The sequence below is a fragment of the Cucurbita pepo genome, chromosome 11, assembly GCF_057944985.1.
Source record: "Cucurbita pepo subsp. pepo isolate OVF chromosome 11, ASM5794498v1, whole genome shotgun sequence".
Lineage (NCBI taxonomy): Eukaryota > Viridiplantae > Streptophyta > Magnoliopsida > Cucurbitales > Cucurbitaceae > Cucurbita > Cucurbita pepo.
Genome location: NC_141808.1, coordinates 1,697,278 through 1,715,380, shown reverse-complemented (window position 1 = coordinate 1,715,380; position 18,103 = coordinate 1,697,278). Strand labels below are relative to the sequence as shown.

Sequence of the window (18,103 nt, the reverse complement as noted above, 5' to 3'; positions counted from 1 at the left end):
TAAATAAGAGGGATTCGTTGCCGTGGATAGAAAAATAAAATAAATAAATAAATGAGCTTTTTAGAAGTTCATGAAAATTTATTAATTTATCACATTTGTTTAATTTTTCTAAAAAAATAAAGTAAAAACCTCATCATGCAATGCACGAACTTCCTAAATAAATAAATAAATAAATAACGTGATTGCCTCCTCAAATTTGTCGGTGTCTTCCCATACCATTAATGAAAAGGAAATAACGCATCTACTATTATTATTACCATTACTATTAATATTCGAATTTGGAACCTTTATTCAATCAATAATAGGTCTGAACTAGTTGATGCCAATGCTGAATAATACTAACAAAACTTGTATCATCACAAGAATGGCTAAAACACAATACGAAATGGATTTCAGGCATCTAATTTATGAACATCTCATTCACAAAACTTGGTGTGTTCATTTGCAAGCTAAATCTCCAGTGAAATTGGCATCAAAACATCAGGCAATAGGCAGTGACGAGAGAACCAGGTGTAGCCATGGAACTTAGGGAAATGGGTTCACATAAGGAATCCGATAAAATCACTGCAAATACTACCAACCAACCAGTCTACCGTTATTGTTAGTCTTGCAGAGAGGAATATCTAAAGTAATACATTTTGTTGTATCATTCGCGATTCAGAATAAAACGCATATAGAGACTTCTTCCATGCAAGACAGCCACAGCAATTAGAATACAATAAACTCAAATGGCAGGGTACACCCACCACCACCCACATTTAGCGCATCCACCATTGCCCTCGTTCACATCAAAGCTAGTGAGTGCAGTGGCTTCCATCCATTTTTAGTCCGAATCAAAATCAAACTACAATGACATGTGAACCACCCCCTCACCAACCCAGGTAGCCGATTTCTATGTTGATGATCTCTACGTCTATGATGGCACTGCAACCAACAAGAGAAAATTTTGGCATAACTCATGAGAAGAACGTATAAACATAGCAGAGAAAACTCTTGATTGTCTGACTAATAGGACAAATTCTATTGTACATACGTTGAAAGCACGTGGAGCTTTTAGAATTTACAAGATGCAACCAACAGAGCGGAAAATGCAAAGACAGACAAAAATATTAACGTGTTTCTTTTAAACGATGGGCTTGAATTTACCATTGAAAATTTAATTGCAACTGACTGACAAGTGACAACAAAAAGATAATAAAAAGAAGACAGTACCGAGGTTTACCACACGACAAGGAAAAGGGAAAACTAAATGATAATGATATAATATCAAATGAAGGATAAAACGTAAACTACGAGGAATTGGAGTTCAAAATGGAGAATAATCTCAAAAGAAGGATACAAGAAAACATACTGTATGTGGATGTATCGATCTGCTCCGGAAGCTCCTTAATATCGACTTCGAACCTTTCTTGAACCTACAATAACCAAGACTATGAAAACACCCATCTAATGGCCACACTATGTAACAACTGGAAATTACATACATTATTGAGAACATCAGAATCAGCTGCAGATGATACAAAAGTAATTGCAAGCCCTTTGGTGCCAAATCTACCAGCTCTGCCAACCTGTAGGATATTCGAAGAAAGACTCATTATACACACTCAGGAAGCACAATGTATGCATGATGAACATTAAAATAAGTAGGTCCACTTTACTCTGTGCAAATAAGTATCAGCAGAATCTGGCATGTCATAATTGATGACAATGTTTACACGTTCAATGTCAATTCCTCGACCAACCAAATCTGTTGCCACAAGAATCCGCTTATGTCCTTCTTTAAAGCCCTTGTATCGAGTCAACCTGGCACATCATCTTTTTATATTAGTTACTGACCTCAAGAAGATCAACCACCTTCAAACATAAATAACAAATTGAAATGGGCAATTTCACAACTTCCCAACGTTTATATAGTATGACACCTTGCAGGGACAAAAGTTCTACATCTAGAGAATTCAAATGTAAAAGGAAAATAAAATTAAGGACAAGAAGAAGATGAAAATTCAAATTTCAACAAAAACACTTCAGTAACTATACCATAGCTAACCTCAAAAATGAAGATGAACGTTTTGCATGCCCTTTAGTAGTAACATTAATAAATGAAAAATCAATATACCGAGGCATAAATGAATATGAAATTTTTGAACCTGAAAAAAAAAAGTTGGACCTACCTCTCTTCTTGAGACATGCCAGAGTGGATGCATATAGAGGGAAAATTACACTCCACCAACAACTTATCCAGCTCAGCTGCTCTACTAACACTTTTAACAAAAATAACCACTTGATTGAAGTCCAACGCATCAAGGAGGTCGTTCAGCTTCCGATTTTTCTCCATTTCGCTCAATTTGATGTAATGCTGACATTCCCAAAACAAATTTTAGGGAAAGCACATAAAAAAGGACAAACTATTCATACAATGTCACAACCATGTACCTGGACAAGACCATGCAAGGTCAGCTTTGCCTCGTCATCTACATATATTTCCATTGGCTGAAAGGAACAAACGTCATGGTAAATCATAATACTTCCTCAAGATGAAGGAAATGAAAGAGCATGTTCATCCCATGAATCAAGATTGTGGTCAACTGTTCTGCCTCCCCTTGCAGATACGTCTATATTCATCAAGAAATGCCGCAGATGCAGACTATTACACTAATACACAAGAATCCTATAGGATCCTTTTTTTTTTTTTTCTCATCCCCTAACTTGGATACTCATGACCGCACAGTTGGAAGTTGGAACCAGAATCCAACAACCATAACCAAATAAGAGAATAACAAGTGACATGCAACGGGAGACTAAGAAGAAAGAAGTGAGTGGCTTCAATCACCAACTACTACTTCAGAACCACTAAACAGTATCACCAACTATTATTCCTCCAAGACTAGAAAATTCCCGCACGAGCTGTAGGAGATGGCGGATAAAAGATAGTACTAAACAGATCCCCCTCAAATAACGAGTAGGGAACCCTACTGTAAAAACCACAATTTGAAAACTCTAGGAGAAAGTGAAATTTAAAGGGGAAAAACTTCTAAATTCAAGGTTTACTAGCTGTGGGACATTACATCTTGCATAAACTTCTTGCAAACTGGGCGGATTTCTTTGCTGAGTGTTGCAGAGAACATCATAACTTGTTTGTCATGAGGAGTCATCTTGAAGATTTCCTGTACGTCTCTCCGCATATCTGTAGAGCACATGTAGAGTGCACAGTAAGAAAATATGCCAATGCCAATTTATGCATGTATTAAAACATAGCCATGAGATATAAAAGGACCAGGATGAAGGGAAACAACTAGAGAACTTGGATAAACTAATATAAAGTGGAGAATCTAATAGAACTTTGAAGAACAAATGATTATCAAAAGAAAATATACCAAGGGACTCAAGCATCTTGTCACACTCATCCAAGATAAAATGTCGGACGTTCTTCAGAGATAGGTCCTTGTCTCTTGACAATGCCAGTATCCTTCCAGGTGTTCCAACAACAATATGAGGACATTCATTTTTCAGAAGATCTTTGTGAATTTTAATATTCACCCCACCATAGAAGACAGCAACCTTTAGATCGGGAAGATAAGTGCTGAACCTCTCAAATTCATGACAGATCTAAAGTGGTACAAAAAAAGAGTCAGGGCAAGATACACAACTAATGCAAGGAATTAAATTCTGTATATGTTTTAAGAGAATCAAAATTTAAAAAGATAAGCAACACATTTATGCACCTGGTATGCAAGCTCCCTCGTATGGCACAGAACTAGTGCAGAAACTTGACCAGCAACAGGGTCAATCTGCTGCAGTGTTGACAGAACAAAAACAGCAGTTTTGCCCATACCAGATTTAGCTTGACAAATAACATCCATGCCGAGAATAGCTTGGGGAATACATTCGTGTTGCACTGATGAAGAACCAAAGAAAAGGATCGAACCAAATGAACCGTTGGTAAGTAAATTATAACGTCTCCGATCCTTTTATGCGAAAGGTTTATCAAACCATATACATTGCTCCAAAATCAAGATTATGATATTAATTTATTACCTGCAAACCATTAAAAAAACTTATATAAACATCTAACATGTGCTGGTTAAAAAAAGCATGTGCTTAAGCGATATCATATATACAGAGCAATAAGAACATATGGAAATATCATAATCAAGAAAGACAAGTATTCCAAATTGATGTGTTTGTGCGAGTACATCCATGCTATACTGTTCAAGAAATGTTTCAAATAATTCTCTCTATTTGAAACACAATTATAAATTAATAAAATCAAGTGTTCTCAAGGAAGCGTTAAATTAAGGTCATGAACACATGAAGACTGCAGCATAGTAACAAGTGATGAACATCCTGGGCTTCTATTATAAACTAAAAACCCATTCGTATAACATACCAACGCAACACCCAATTAACTCTATCCTATTTATGACGTAATAACTTGACAAATCCTACTCCAGCTACAAAACCCAATAACCAATAGTTATGAACTTCAAAATGAAACCAGAGTTAATAGATATTTGTTGCGGGTTAGTGAGATACTGCATCCCGCACAAAGTAGGTCTTAAAGATGTTCCTTTAAAATCCTGTTAATAAAAAATTTAAGAATAATTGTGCCAATTTAAATTACATGGCCACTTCGTCTTAAGATTCATCTATTGAAAATAAAGATTAGAAATTTGCCTTCAGATGGATGCTCAAACCCAGAGTCTACAATAGCACGGAGAAGCTCTGGCTTCAATAGGAAGTCTCTGAATCCCGAACTATGAATTCCAACATAACCCCTGAAATCGAAGAGAAAGAAAGAAGGTAAGGATCTCGGCCAAACAAAAAATATGGACAATACAGGGGAAAATCCCCAAAATGTTAGGAAAAAACATATTTTTCAAGTAAGATGTAGCATGAAAAAGAAATCATCTCATTTAAGTTCACTCAAGCTCAAACAACTACTTTTTCCAACCCGCCTTAACTCTCAACTCTACCAAACGAATAAAATTACTTCCAAATCTCAAATTTTATCATATTATGAGTTCGACAAACCTCAGTCAAGTATTGGACTATTAGTTTATCCATAAGCAAACCTATATAAAACAAAGTAATAGACCGCTCACTTCTTTCCAGCTTCACCGTTGACTTTAGCTCCAACGGAATCCGGGGCCTTCTCTTCCTCTTCCTCGTAGTCGAGGAGCTCTTCCTCATATTCGTTGTCTCTTGTTTCTCCCATTTCTTCCTACACATAAAACCCAGAGAACAAACTAAATTTCGAGATCACAGAAAGCAAATCCAACCCTAAACCAAAACTAGGGTTTAAAACATCAAAAAAGAAAAATCAAGGCTTCGAACAGAGTGATTGAGATTACCTGGTAGCCTGCTATGAACTCGACTTAAGAGTTAGGTTGCGATTTCACGAAGTCTGCAAAGGAAAAGTAAGTTAGCTGGAGAGAAAATGTTAAGACCTGGGTTTCCAAATATCGTAGAGCGCAGGGTGGAAGTGAGGAGGGGGTTATTAGGGTTCCGAAAAAGAGAGTGCCGTTATAAAGGCTGAATACTTGTACGTATTGTCCAAAATACCCTTGCCCCATGCCTCTATTTACGATAACTCGCCCTCCTAATCTGACACCGGACAAAAATGAATTATTGAGATAAATGTGACAGCCCCATTATTATCATTTTTTTTTCCTTTTTTTTTTTAAATACAACAATTTTCTAAAATGTTTTTTTTTTTTTTTTAATTATGAATAAGTATATTTTATTTATATAAAAAAAATGAACAACATACCTCGAAAACAAAGAATTTGAGTTGGGTTGGATTGTGGACATTATTCTAATAATGGGTTTATTAACCCGATTTTTCAAGTTAGTTTGTGAACCCTATAGGGTTCATGTACGAAATACGATGTCGAATTTATAAAGTATGTACTATAATTGAAGTCGTTTTGCTCACCATGACTTGAGAGTTAGCAAATACCTTGACCTCTCGGCCGGAGGTTCGCACTCCCTTCTCCTTTTGCTCTAGTTGTAGTGTGATGCATGAAACACGAAATTACGATAAAGTCCAATTGAATTTCATAAAACTAACTGATTAGGTATAGTCTTATATGACCCTATTCCAAAACTTTGAACAACAAAAAAATATCTCTGTTGGATGATGAAAGTCTCACATCGGCTCATTTAGGAAATGGTCATGGGTTTATAATCAATAAATACTCTCTACATTGATCAAGACCTTCCGTGGAAACCCAAAGCAAAGCCATGAAAGCTTATGGTCAAATTGGACAATATCACAAAGAGTCAGGTTAGTAAAAATACTCATAAATCATTAAAATAAGGTTTTTTTTTTTTTTTAATAATAATTTCGTAATTTGCAACAACTTTCTCTTTAAACTATTAATTTTTAACAATTTAATATTAAAATTTTTATAAGTAAGAATTTGATTCCTATCATTTGTAATTATTTAGAGTAAAAAATATTTTAAATATTTAATAAAATTTATTATACGTGATTGAAAAATTGATTAAGAATCAAAATTATTTATAACTATAAATAGGAATGATTATGGTATTTAATTATATAAAATTTATTACCGTAAGGATTAAATTGGTATTTATATAAAAGTTTAGGGATTTAAGCTAAGGCCAAAGACAGACACAAAGGACCAAAAGCAGAATTCATTAATTTTGTGAAGATATGAAGACCAATGAGACCCACAAAGGTTCGATTCCAATTTCGCTCAGTCAATATTCTATATTCAATAATTAGTTCACTCCCAAAACTTACTCCGGAAGCTACCCAAGTGTACCATGAGCTTATACATTCCCCCTCGGATCTTACATTTGCGAACTCAATGCTCCCACTCTCCTGCAATCTGCAAGGATCATTGATTCTTGTGATTATCGATTAGAGGAAGCCAATCCGCAAGTTCTTGTTCTTCAAGGTTAGTGGCTTCGATTGATTCAGAATCACTTTTCATTTGTACTTTAAGAAATTGGGGTTTTGATTATTTTGCTTTGTGGGCTTGTTTGAAACTCTGTTTGGCTGCCAAGAAAATTTGAGAGGAGGGAGGGGCGGATCTTTTTTATGTTTATCCTGTGATGGGTTGTTTGGGGAGGCTAGAAATGTTTAGAAACTTGTAGTTTATGGATGGCTCGTTCTTTGATAATTGTAACTCATGGCTGTTTGTGTGTGTAGAATGCTGTACTATTTGATATTTAGTTTCTTGAAAATAGTGAATGCGTGGTTAGTTCTTGTTTAGTTACTTTTTTTTTTCTTTCTAGAATGTAATTTGTTTATAACTAGGCTGTCGACGTCCTACCATTGTTGTGAGATCCCACATTGATTCGAGAGAGGAACGAGGGCCCTGAAAGGGGTGGACTTTGAGATCTCACATCAGTTGGAGAGGGGAACGAAGCATTCTTTATAAGAGTGTGGAAACCTCTTCCTAGTAGACGCGTTTTAAAAACCTTGAGAGGAAGCCCGAGAGGGAAAGTCCAAAGAGGGCAATATCTGCTAACAGTGAGCTTGGGCTGTTACAATTATATTAGCTCATGGCGTACTCTTGGTCTCGGCAAACCTGCTTCACCTTCCATGTAGCCAACTCTAAGAGATGAATACATTAAAGAGTTGTAATATATTGCAGAATTATGATATGTTTAAGCAGGCTGTCGTAGGAGTGCAAGTTCAATCATGGTACCTTTCCCCCTTTAACTTGTTCATAAATATTAAAACCTGGTATGGATGATAAAGAGAAAGTATGTTCAAATTCCTGAAAGGCTTCATGATCATTCATTGCCATTGATGGTCCATTTTATTATGAATCTAAGATGGAGTATGAGACTATGAAAAAACTTATAAATTTCCCTCATACACGAACGTGCTGCTGTTGTGCATCTGAATTGATCCCTGGCGTACGAGTTCGTGCGTTCTACGGGAACTAGTTTTATCAGGAAACTTTTAGCATTGTAGATAGAATGAAGAAAGATAAAAGTTAATTTTGGAAAGCTCAACAAGCATATTCTTACTGTTAAAATTCAGAACCTTTTCCAGAAGAAGCTACTATATGTTATTTTTCTGCATGAAGGCTATCCTCTTGCTTTGAAGAGTTGGTAGATAAAAGTTGACCTTTTCCCCTATTTTAGCCTAACAACTTGAGGGTGAATTCTTCTGCTCTCAGTTTTCTGGAGTTATTGATGAAATGATCTTGTTTTTTCAACTTGCTTTTAAATTGGTTTATGTATGCTGTGTTCATCGACTTAAGATAATCTATCAACTAATTTATCGAGTATGATGAGAAATTGAAATCGTCTTCTCTTTTTCTGAACCAGAGAAATAAATGGGATCGGAAGAAAGTGAAAAGATAGTGGTAACTCAAGTAAGCATTGGAGGATTTGACAGTGATGTTAAAGCACAAGATCTTATGAGTTATCTTGAATCTGAAATTGGGCTTGTGGACAGGTGTAGATTGAAAACTTCATGGACTCCTCCAGAATCCTACCCAGATTTTGACATCGTTAATGTCGCCGATGTCATAAAATCTGATGATTATAAGAAGGTGGTGCCTCATGCATTTGTGCATTTTGCATTACCTGACTCAGCTGCTGGGGCTCTACATGCCGCAGGGCGTAATGAGCTATTTTTGAACGATAGATTGTTGAAGGTGAGTTTGGGGCCTGAGAGTCCATACCATGTAAATCAGAGGCGAAGGACTAAGGTTCCCTTTAAGTTATCTAATGTGCTTGTAGATATAGGGAACTTAACTTGTCAAGATGGGTTTTCGGTTGCTTGGAGAGGACCTTCCAGTGGAATGGATTTTCTGGTGGATCCCTTTGATGGAACCTGTAAATTTTGTTTCACGAGGGATACCGCGTTCTCTTTTAAAGATAACAACAAGCATACAGTGTTGAAGTGTGATTATAAAGTGGAGTTCTTGGTGAGGGACATTAATCAGATCAAAAGATATACAGATGTATCATGTTATGTTATTCTCTTGCAACTTACTTCGTCGCCCTGCATTTGGTATAGAACTGCAGATGACGATATTGCCAAATCAGTTCCATATGATTTGTTGGACGATGATGATCCGTGGATCCGGACAACAGATTTCACGATAAGTGGGGCTATTGGTCGTTGTAATACGTACAGAGTTTCAGTTCCACCCCGGTATGGTATCAAGCTGAATAATGCCATGAATTATTTAAAAGAACAAAGAGTGCACCAGGCGTCCCTCAAACGGCCTCCCAAGATCCTGAATGAACCAGATTATGGGGTGCAAATGACTGATCACTTCTTTTGCATCCATTACAAAGAAGACATATCCTTTGAACTGTTATTTCTAGTAAATGCCGTAATGCACAAAGGGATAATCAACCAGCACCAAATGACTGATAGATTCTTTGATCTGCTAAGAAACCAGCCCAATGAAGTTAGTTTGGCTGCTTTAAGTCATATTCATATGTATAGACATCCTGTACCGGACGCCTGTAAGAGGCTAAAACTTGTACAAGAATGGCTGTTGAAGAACCCTAGGCTTTGGAAAAGATCTAAAGAGCTGGTTGATATCATTGAAATCAGGAGATTAGTAATAACTCCATCAAAAGCATACTGTTTTCCACCTGAAGTTGAACTCTCCAATAGGGTCTTGAGAAGGTTCAAGGATGTTGCTGATAGGTTCCTCAGGGTTACCTTCATGGATGAAGGCATGAAGAAAATCAATTCACATGTTTATACCTATTATGTTGCTCCTATAGTAAAGGAAATTACTTCAAGCTCCTTTCCCCAGAAGACTAAAATATTTGGGAGGATGAAACATATTCTGAAACATGGATTTTACTTGTGTGGTCGGAAATACTCCTTTTTGGCGTACTCGTCCAACCAACTGAGAGACCAATCAGCTTGGTTCTTTTCTGAATGCAAAGATGTTACTGTTGATAGTATTTTACGTTGGATGGGGAGATTTACAAACAAAAATGTTGCGAAGTGTGCTGCTAGAATTGGTCAGTGTTTTTCATCTACTTATGCAACAATTGAAGTTCCAAGAAACATGGTCGATCACCAACTTCCTGATGTTGAGAGGAATGACTATATTTTCTCTGATGGGATTGGTACCATTACTCCTGATCTTGCGCAGGAAGTTGCAGACAAATTAAAATTGGGTGGGAGCCCACCCTGTGCTTACCAAATTAGATATGCAGGTTGCAAAGGTGTTGTTGCCTCTTGGCCATCCAAGGGTGACGGGATCAGACTTGCTTTAAGACCAAGCATGAACAAATTTCAATCAGATCATAGAATCTTGGAGATTTGTTCATGGACTAGATTTCAACCAGGTTTTCTTAATAGGCAGATTATAACCCTTCTTTCTACACTAAATGTTCCTGATGAAAATTTCTGGAGTATGCAGGAGACTATGGTTTCAAAACTGGATAGAATGATCACTGATACAGATGTGGCGTTTGATGTTCTCACGGCATCCTGTGCCGAGCAAGGAAATGCAGCAGCAATTATGTTGAGTGCTGGTTTCGAACCTCAAACTGAACCTCATCTAAGGGGCATGTTAATGTGTATAAGAGCAGCACAGCTCTGGGGCCTTCGGGAAAAAGCTAGGATCTTTGTTACTGATGGGAGGTGGTGTATGGGGTGCTTCGACGAGAGCGCCGTGCTACAAGAAGGCCAATGCTTCATTCAAGTATCCACTCCACTGCTTGAGAGGTGTTTCTCCAAGCATGGGTCTCTCTTTGATGAGACAAAGAACAATCTTACTGTGATAAGAGGGACTGTAGTCATAGCCAAAAATCCATGCCTTCATCCTGGAGATGTGAGAATTCTTGAAGCAGTTGATGCTCCTGAGTTGCATCATTTATACGATTGCCTCGTGTTTCCTCAAAATGGTGAACGACCCCATACAAACGAAGCTTCTGGAAGTGATTTGGATGGGGATCTCTACTTTATTACTTGGGATGAAAATCTTATTCCACCTAGTAGAAAAAGTTGGCCACCTATGAACTATGTTGCAGCAGAAGTAAAGACTCTTACACGCGAAGTTACGCGATTGGTATTGTCCTCCTACTCGATCTTTTTTACCATACAGTTTGTTCATCATAACCTGCATGCATAATTCTGTAATTCTTCCTGGACTCTTAACATAACCTCTTTACGTGAACTCAAATGCCTACGCTTGTTTCTTTCATTATTTATAGATTCATTTTATTTGTCTGACTGTATCGAAAGAATGTGGTTTAAATGTGAGGAGCGGCCTATCTAGACAATAAAGCGAGCGCATTTAAATTTTCTTCTGACATATCTTATTCTTGTGGTTTTTGATCTTATCATTCTATAGGATATAATGGAGTTCTTCGCCAAAAATATGATTAATGAGAGTCTTGGGACAATATGCAATGCGCATGTTGTTCATGCTGACCGCAGTGAGTATGGAGCTTTGGATGAGAACTGCATTAAATTATCTGAATTAGCTGCCACAGCAGTTGATTTCCCCAAAACAGGGAAGATTGTGACGATGCCTCCCTATTTAAAACCGAAACTATATCCAGATTTTATGGGAAAACAAGCTACTCAATCATACAAGTCCACCAAAATTCTGGGAAGAATGTATCGCCGAATTAGAGATGTATACGATGAAGATATGATCCCGGCATGCGAGCTAAATTTTACTCCTGGAGATGTCTATTACGACGTAGATCTTGAAGTTGCAGGAGCAGCAGATTTCATAGCAGAAGCATGGAATCAAAAGTGCTCATATGACGGTCAGCTGAGCGGTTTACTGGGACAATATAAAGTTAGTAGGGAAGAAGAGATTGTCACTGGGCATATTTGGTCCATGCCAAAGTACAGTAGCAGGAAGCAAGGAGAGCTGAAGGAGAAGCTCAAGCATTCTTATAGCACTCTTAAGAAAGAGTTCAGGCAAGTTTTTGAGAACATTGGCCCAGAGTTTGAGCAACTCACTGACGATGAAAGGAATGCATTGTATGAAAGAAAGGCATCTGCTTGGTATCAGGTGGCATACCATCCAACTTGGTTGAAGAAATCAATGGAGCTACGAGAACCCGACATTTCCGAGGCCACCCCAATGTTAAGCTTTCCTTGGATTGCTGCTGATTATCTTGCACGGATCAAGATCAAATGCCGGAAGATGAAAAGCTTCGACCCAAGAAAGCCGATTAACTCATTGGCGAGCTATCTTTCTGATCGGATGTGACCATTGTGACGGGGTCTCATGCTTTTGTAGCTGATTCAGGTAATTTTGCTGCAAGACCACTCTGCCAATATAGAATCATAGTTGTTATGTAAGCTTGTTGGAGTATATAATGTAGCACCATCGTGTGAACATGAATGTTCCAAAATCTCCCCTTAGTGAAGTTAGCTATAAGTTATATTTGTACTATAAATTCAGAAGTTTTGTTTCTTGACATGATATTGCCATTGATGTTTCTGAAAGTTCAAAATGTTTGTAAATAGAGGACAGGTAAATTTAGCATCAATCATTCTCCATCTAAGTTCTTCAGTACTGATTTCACTTGATCGGCACATTACAATCACAGAATACTTCTGCAATTGGCTTCTGATATTCATTAGTTTCTCGATTGGGTGTGATCGTGTTCTAGAATGGTGTAGAAATGGATCGTGTTCTAACGGTGATCATCAAAGATTGAATCATCGTTCAATCCATCGATGCCTCCAATATCTTTTATAATCGATATGGATATTTTATCATATATCAGAAGAAGGAAGACGATATTTGAAACTTGCAGAATAGGAAGGAAACAGGCTTGGAGTAGCCATGGCGGCAAAGGCTATACAAGGAAGAAGGAAAACCCCTAAAGAAGTAAACTTCTGGTCTGGGTTTTCCCCCATCTTCCTTCTCCTAAGAATACCGTTGTTGTGATCTGTTGGGTCAGTTTTAGACTTGGGCTTCTTGGAAACGAAGGCGGGAACTTATTCTATCTTCCATTCCTTCATGACTCATCTCTTTCTTCAAATAAAAAATTGTGAAGATACTCTTCTTCCCATTTCATTTTCCCTTCTAGTATATATATATGAATCTACGCTATCCCAGATGGAGGAATATCCGAGTTTTCCTGTTTGTTCGACGCATTTTCGGGGAAAAAGTAAGGATCCTTTTCTCTTTAAACTCTGCTGCAAGAGATAAATGCCGCGCCTGCTTCATGGGACGCTTCAAGCCGATATATATGGAATCGACAAGCTTCGAACTGGATGTCCTGTTTTCTGCGGGAAGGTATGGTTCTAAAATCTAATCCATCAATGAGGTCAAGTTGATTCTATTCCATAGAATGTCCTATTATTTGCAGTTACTAACTGAGGTGAATTTGTCATTGCAGGATAAAAGGGTAAGTCTATTTCATTGTGAGATTACTGGAAAAAGAAAGGTTTTGATACTTTTTCATCGGTTCTCTAGTAAATTGTAGTTTTATTTACCGTATTGTTCATCTTCTTCTCATGTAAAAAAAAGTCAGCCAAAAAGTTTCTTGCTGGAGTGAAGAGATGCCTTCTTTGCCGTCCTGAGGTATGTAAATTTTCTGGTGGATGTAGCAGTATCTTGTGACAGGGGGGTCTAATTTCTTGTTTGTCATTTATTTTCTATGTTCATCCAATATGGAGATTGTTGGCTCTCAAATGTACGCAACACTCGATCTTGATAAGGCCCGAGTTGGCCGAACGAGAATCGTGGATCAGCCATACAGTCCTCAATGGAATGATCATTTTCGTGTATACTGTGCTCATACACTGTCACATGTTATATTCACAATAAAAGATGGAGGTGTAGTTGGTGCAACATTAATTGGAAGAGCTTATGTGCCTGTTGAGGATATCATTAAGGGATATGTATATGAGAGATGGGTTGAAATATTAGATGAAGACCGGAAGCCATTATATGGTCGTCCTAAAATCCATGTAAAGTTACAATTTTCGAGTGTTGTTGAAGACAGGAGCTGGTCCCAAGGAATCCGAGATCCGAAGTTCGGTGGTGTACCATTCACATTCTTCAAGCAAAGATGGGGTTGCAAAGTTTCTCTTTACCAAGATGCTCATGTTTTAAACAACTTCCTCCCTCGAGTTGGGTTGTCAAGAGGGAACTTTCATGAAGTTCATAGGTGTTGGGAGGACATTTTCGATGCAATTAGCAATGCGAAACACTTGATTTATCTAACTGGTTGGTCTGTTTATACTGAAATAACATTGATAAGAGACAGAGAAAGAAGACAAACAGGAGAGGATATTACTCTTGGGGAGCTGCTGAAGAAGAAAGCAGAGGAAGGTGTGACCGTTTTGCTTCTTGTTTGGGATGACAGAACTTCCATTGAAGAGTTCAAACGAGATGGTTTGATGGCAACTCACGATCAAGAAACTGCAGAGTATTTCAGGGGCTCGAAGGTTCGATGCGTTCTGTGCCCACGGTATCCTGATGTTGGTAGAACCATAATTCAGGGGTTTGAGACAGCAACCACGTTTACTCACCACCAAAAAACATTGGTGCTTGATAGTGAAATAGCTGGTGGAGGAACAGGGAAAAGAAGGATCGTGAGCTTTGTTGGTGGTATTGATCTATGTGATGGGAGATATGATACACCAAAACACCCTTTGTTTTCAACTCTAGATTCAATCCACTATAAAGATTTTCACCAGCCTAACTTTTCAGGCTCTTCGATAAGGAAAGGCGGTCCTCGGGAACCATGGCATGACATCCATTGCCGCCTGGAAGGACCAGTTGCTTGGGATGTTTTGTACAATTTTGAGCAAAGATGGCGAAAGCAAGTTGGAAATAACTCGTTGATTCCAATGCAAAAGTTTGAAGAAATCATTACTCGTCCCGTAATGGTATTACCATCAGACGACCCCGACACATGGAATGTTCAAATATTTCGATCTATCGACGGTGGTGCTGTTGAGGGCTTTCCAGAGATACCTGAAGATGCTTCTAAACTAGGCCTTGTAAGTGGGAAGGATAGTGTTTTAGATAGAAGTATTCAAGATGCTTATATTAACGCCATTCGCCGAGCTAAAAATTTCATATACATTGAGAATCAGTATTTCATTGGAAGCTCTTATGGGTGGAAATCAAATGGTGTGAGGGTAGAAAGCATCAATGCTTTGCATCTTATTCCAAAGGAGATTTCATTGAAGATTGTAAGCAAGATTGAAGCTGGAGAGAGGTTTACAGCATATATTGTGATTCCAATGTGGCCGGAAGGTATTCCTGAGAGTGCTTCAGTTCAAGCAATATTAGATTGGCAGAGGAGAACCTTAGACATGATGTACACTGATATAACTCAAGCTCTTCGGAAGAAGGGTCTCGACGCGAATCCTAGAGATTACCTGACGTTCTTCTGCCTTGGCAATCGAGAGAAGAAGAGAACTGGAGAATATATTCCACCGGAGAAACCAGAACCGAACTCGGATTACGCTCGTGCTCAAGAGTTTCGACGTTTTATGATCTATGTTCATTCTAAAATGATGATAGGTAAGACTTCAAAACTCATTAAACCATGTTATGTGATTGTTCTCTGAGTTCTTGTTTAAAAGACATGAAATTTCTATTTCAGTTGACGATGAATACATAATTATTGGGTCTGCAAACATCAACCAGAGGTCAATGGATGGAGGAAGAGACTCTGAGATAGCCATGGGGGCTTTTCAGCCGCATCACTTGGCATCTAGTGAGCCTGCAAGAGGTCAAATCTATGGCTTCCGAGTGGCTCTCTGGTACGAACATCTTGGTCTGTTTGACAAAGTCTTCCATAACCCGGAGAGTGAAGACTGCGTCCAACTCGTAAACAAGCTCGCCTTAGAAAACTGGCAATTTTACTCGGACGATACCTTTGATGGCGATCTTCCTGGTCATCTTCTTTCCTACCCCATCGAAGTAGGCCCCAATGGGATGATCTCGGCGCTTAAAAAATTTGAACTTTTCCCTGACACGAAGGCTCGTGTTCTTGGGCAATTGTCTGATTATCTACCTCCAAACCTGACCACTTGATGGCATTTCGGCTGAGCCCAATTGTTATCGTCTCGTCTCGTCGTGCCTAGGCTTGTTTTAGAGGTCAAATGATGTAAATATGATGTGTCTGTAAAGATTTAGTCCTTAGATTACTTAATTGATGATAAATTGCTTCATTTCCTGGCTTCTGGGTCTTGTAGATCACGTTAAAAGGAGGATTTGTGGCCACTTTTTGGTTCTTCCCTTAGCTTGCAGGGTAAACAAATAGATGCATTAACTTGTCATGTATTGTTCAAGATTATTTTACATTCATTTGGAATCTTTCATATTTATTTTTTGCTTCTTCATCAAGCAAGCTCGACGCGAATACCTGCGCGCTCTTATACTTCAGATGGTGGATAATCTCAAGCTTCTTTTCCAAGTAAGGCTCCTAGTTGTAGCAAAAGAAGCATAGCTATAGATGTCCTTAAAGAGGTTGGATTTGATCACTTTGTGCTTTAATGGCTTATAACAGAGAAGAAGCCGTCATGGATGCTGCCTGGCATTGGCACTGGTAGTGCTATGGGCCTAAAGAGGACAATATCTACTGGCGGTGGGCTTTGACTGTTACAAATGGTATCAGAGCCAAACACTGAGCGATGTGCCAGTGAGGAGGTTGAGCACCGAATGGGGGTGAACACGAGGCAATGTGTTAACGAGGAGGCTGAGCCTCGAAGGGGGTGGACACGAGGCGATGTGTCAGCGAGAAGGCCGAGCCTCAAAGGGAGGTGGACACAAGGCGGTGCCAGCAAGGACGTTGGGCCCTGAAGGAGGTGGATTGGGAGATCCCACATTGATTGAAGAAAGGAACGAGTGCCAGCAAGGACGTTGGATCTCGAAGGGGGGAGGATTGTGAGATCTCACATTGGTTGGAGAGGGGAACGAAGCATTCTTTATAAGGGTGTGGAAACCTTTCTCTAGCATACAGGTTTTAAAAATCTTGAGGGAAAACCCAAAGAGGACAATATCTGCTAGCGGTGGGCTTAGGCTATTACAAATGGTATCAGAGCCAAACACTAGGTGATGTGCCAGTGAAGAGGCTGAGTCCCGAAGGGGGTGGACATAAGGCAATGTGTCAGTGAAGAGGCTGAGCCTCGAAGGGGGATGGACACGAGACGGTGTGCCAGCAAGGACGTTGGATCAATGTTAGTAGATATTGTCCGCTTTGTCTCATTACGTTTCGTTGTTCAGCCTCATGGTTTTAAAACGCGTATACTAGGGAGAAGTTTCCATACCTTTATAAAAAATGTTTCGTTTCCCCTCTCCAACCGATGAGGTGTATGTACATATAGGATTGTGTACATAAAGGATATTTGCAAAGTTGTTGGTACTGAGAAGTTAGCATTGTGCGCACAAAGGATATCTACGAGGTTGTTCGTGCTGATAGGTTAGTGACAAAGCAAGCGACACTTGATAAACAACTTACGAGATTGATATGATATCAAAGATGCTCTTATTTCAAAAAATATGAAGAAAAAAAAAAAAAAAAAAACTACACGTGTGAAGTGCAGAAGGTATTAGGAAATTTCTCGTGTAGCACGAGCGAGTCATTTCTTATGGAATTATTTATATAAAATATAAAATATGTAACAATCCATTTAATTGTCCAAGGGTGATTTTTTTGTCGACCATTATTTTAATTAAGGCCCGATTTACCACCAAATAAAGCATTCTTATTATATAGTTTAATTTGCTTAATTAAATTTCATATAAAGTTGGCCCTCAATGATGTTACCTGGCAGCAATTTGCAATTTAATTAATTATTAATTAATTGATTAGCGATGAACATACATGCACAATCCCCAAGTCCTCCCTTTGCTGTGATTTAAATGCACTAATTAAAATATATATATATATATTATTTAGTTATTGGAGCCTTTATTCTTCCCATTAATATAATAAAATGACATCAAATGGTCTATCTTTATTAAATTAAAAATGATTCATGAAATCGTGGAGATCATATCCCAAAGTAGCATAATCATAACGAAATTCCATTTATGCCCCTACGACTTACGAACGATTTCGATTTTAAAGTATTATGTTAAAAAGATTATTTTTTTTTAAATTCTTACCGTCAATATATGAATAAAAACATCTCTGTCAA

General features: G+C 38.3%; 3 protein-coding genes across 4 annotated transcripts; 2 read left to right on the top strand and 1 right to left on the bottom strand.

Annotated features, from left to right (window-relative positions):
• Nucleotides 1-525: 525 nt before the first annotated feature.
• On the bottom strand, nucleotides 526-5,510 carry LOC111805229 (DEAD-box ATP-dependent RNA helicase 15). 2 transcript variants are annotated; one of them, XM_023690191.2, is made up of 12 exons: nucleotides 5,352-5,510; nucleotides 5,103-5,217; nucleotides 4,675-4,775; nucleotides 3,723-3,895; nucleotides 3,375-3,606; nucleotides 3,066-3,184; nucleotides 2,434-2,490; nucleotides 2,172-2,356; nucleotides 1,659-1,803; nucleotides 1,485-1,568; nucleotides 1,352-1,415; nucleotides 526-924 (listed from the first exon to the last, which is right to left on the bottom strand). In XM_023690191.2, exons 2-12 carry the CDS (start codon nucleotides 5,213-5,215, stop codon nucleotides 914-916), a joined length of 1,284 nt encoding a protein of 427 aa, XP_023545959.1. In that variant the 5' UTR covers nucleotides 5,216-5,217; nucleotides 5,352-5,510; the 3' UTR covers nucleotides 526-913. The 2 variants fall into 2 exon arrangements, with proteins under 2 accessions (XP_023545959.1, XP_023545958.1); XM_023690190.2 differs by having other exon boundaries at nucleotides 5,103-5,221; nucleotides 5,352-5,509.
• A 1,165-nt stretch (nucleotides 5,511-6,675) lies between these two features.
• On the top strand, nucleotides 6,676-12,480 carry RDR6 (RNA-dependent RNA polymerase 6). The gene is made up of 3 exons (XM_023690187.2): nucleotides 6,676-6,926; nucleotides 8,314-11,036; nucleotides 11,322-12,480. The coding sequence occupies exons 2-3, from the start codon at nucleotides 8,322-8,324 to the stop codon at nucleotides 12,195-12,197; spliced, it is 3,591 nt and encodes a 1,196-aa protein (XP_023545955.2). The 5' UTR covers nucleotides 6,676-6,926; nucleotides 8,314-8,321; the 3' UTR covers nucleotides 12,198-12,480.
• A 352-nt stretch (nucleotides 12,481-12,832) lies between these two features.
• On the top strand, nucleotides 12,833-16,297 carry LOC111805228 (phospholipase D alpha 1-like). The gene is made up of 5 exons (XM_023690189.2): nucleotides 12,833-13,235; nucleotides 13,339-13,347; nucleotides 13,470-13,523; nucleotides 13,619-15,479; nucleotides 15,562-16,297. Exons 1-5 carry the CDS (start codon nucleotides 13,149-13,151, stop codon nucleotides 15,993-15,995), a joined length of 2,445 nt encoding a protein of 814 aa, XP_023545957.2. The 5' UTR covers nucleotides 12,833-13,148; the 3' UTR covers nucleotides 15,996-16,297.
• Nucleotides 16,298-18,103: the final 1,806 nt, after the last annotated feature.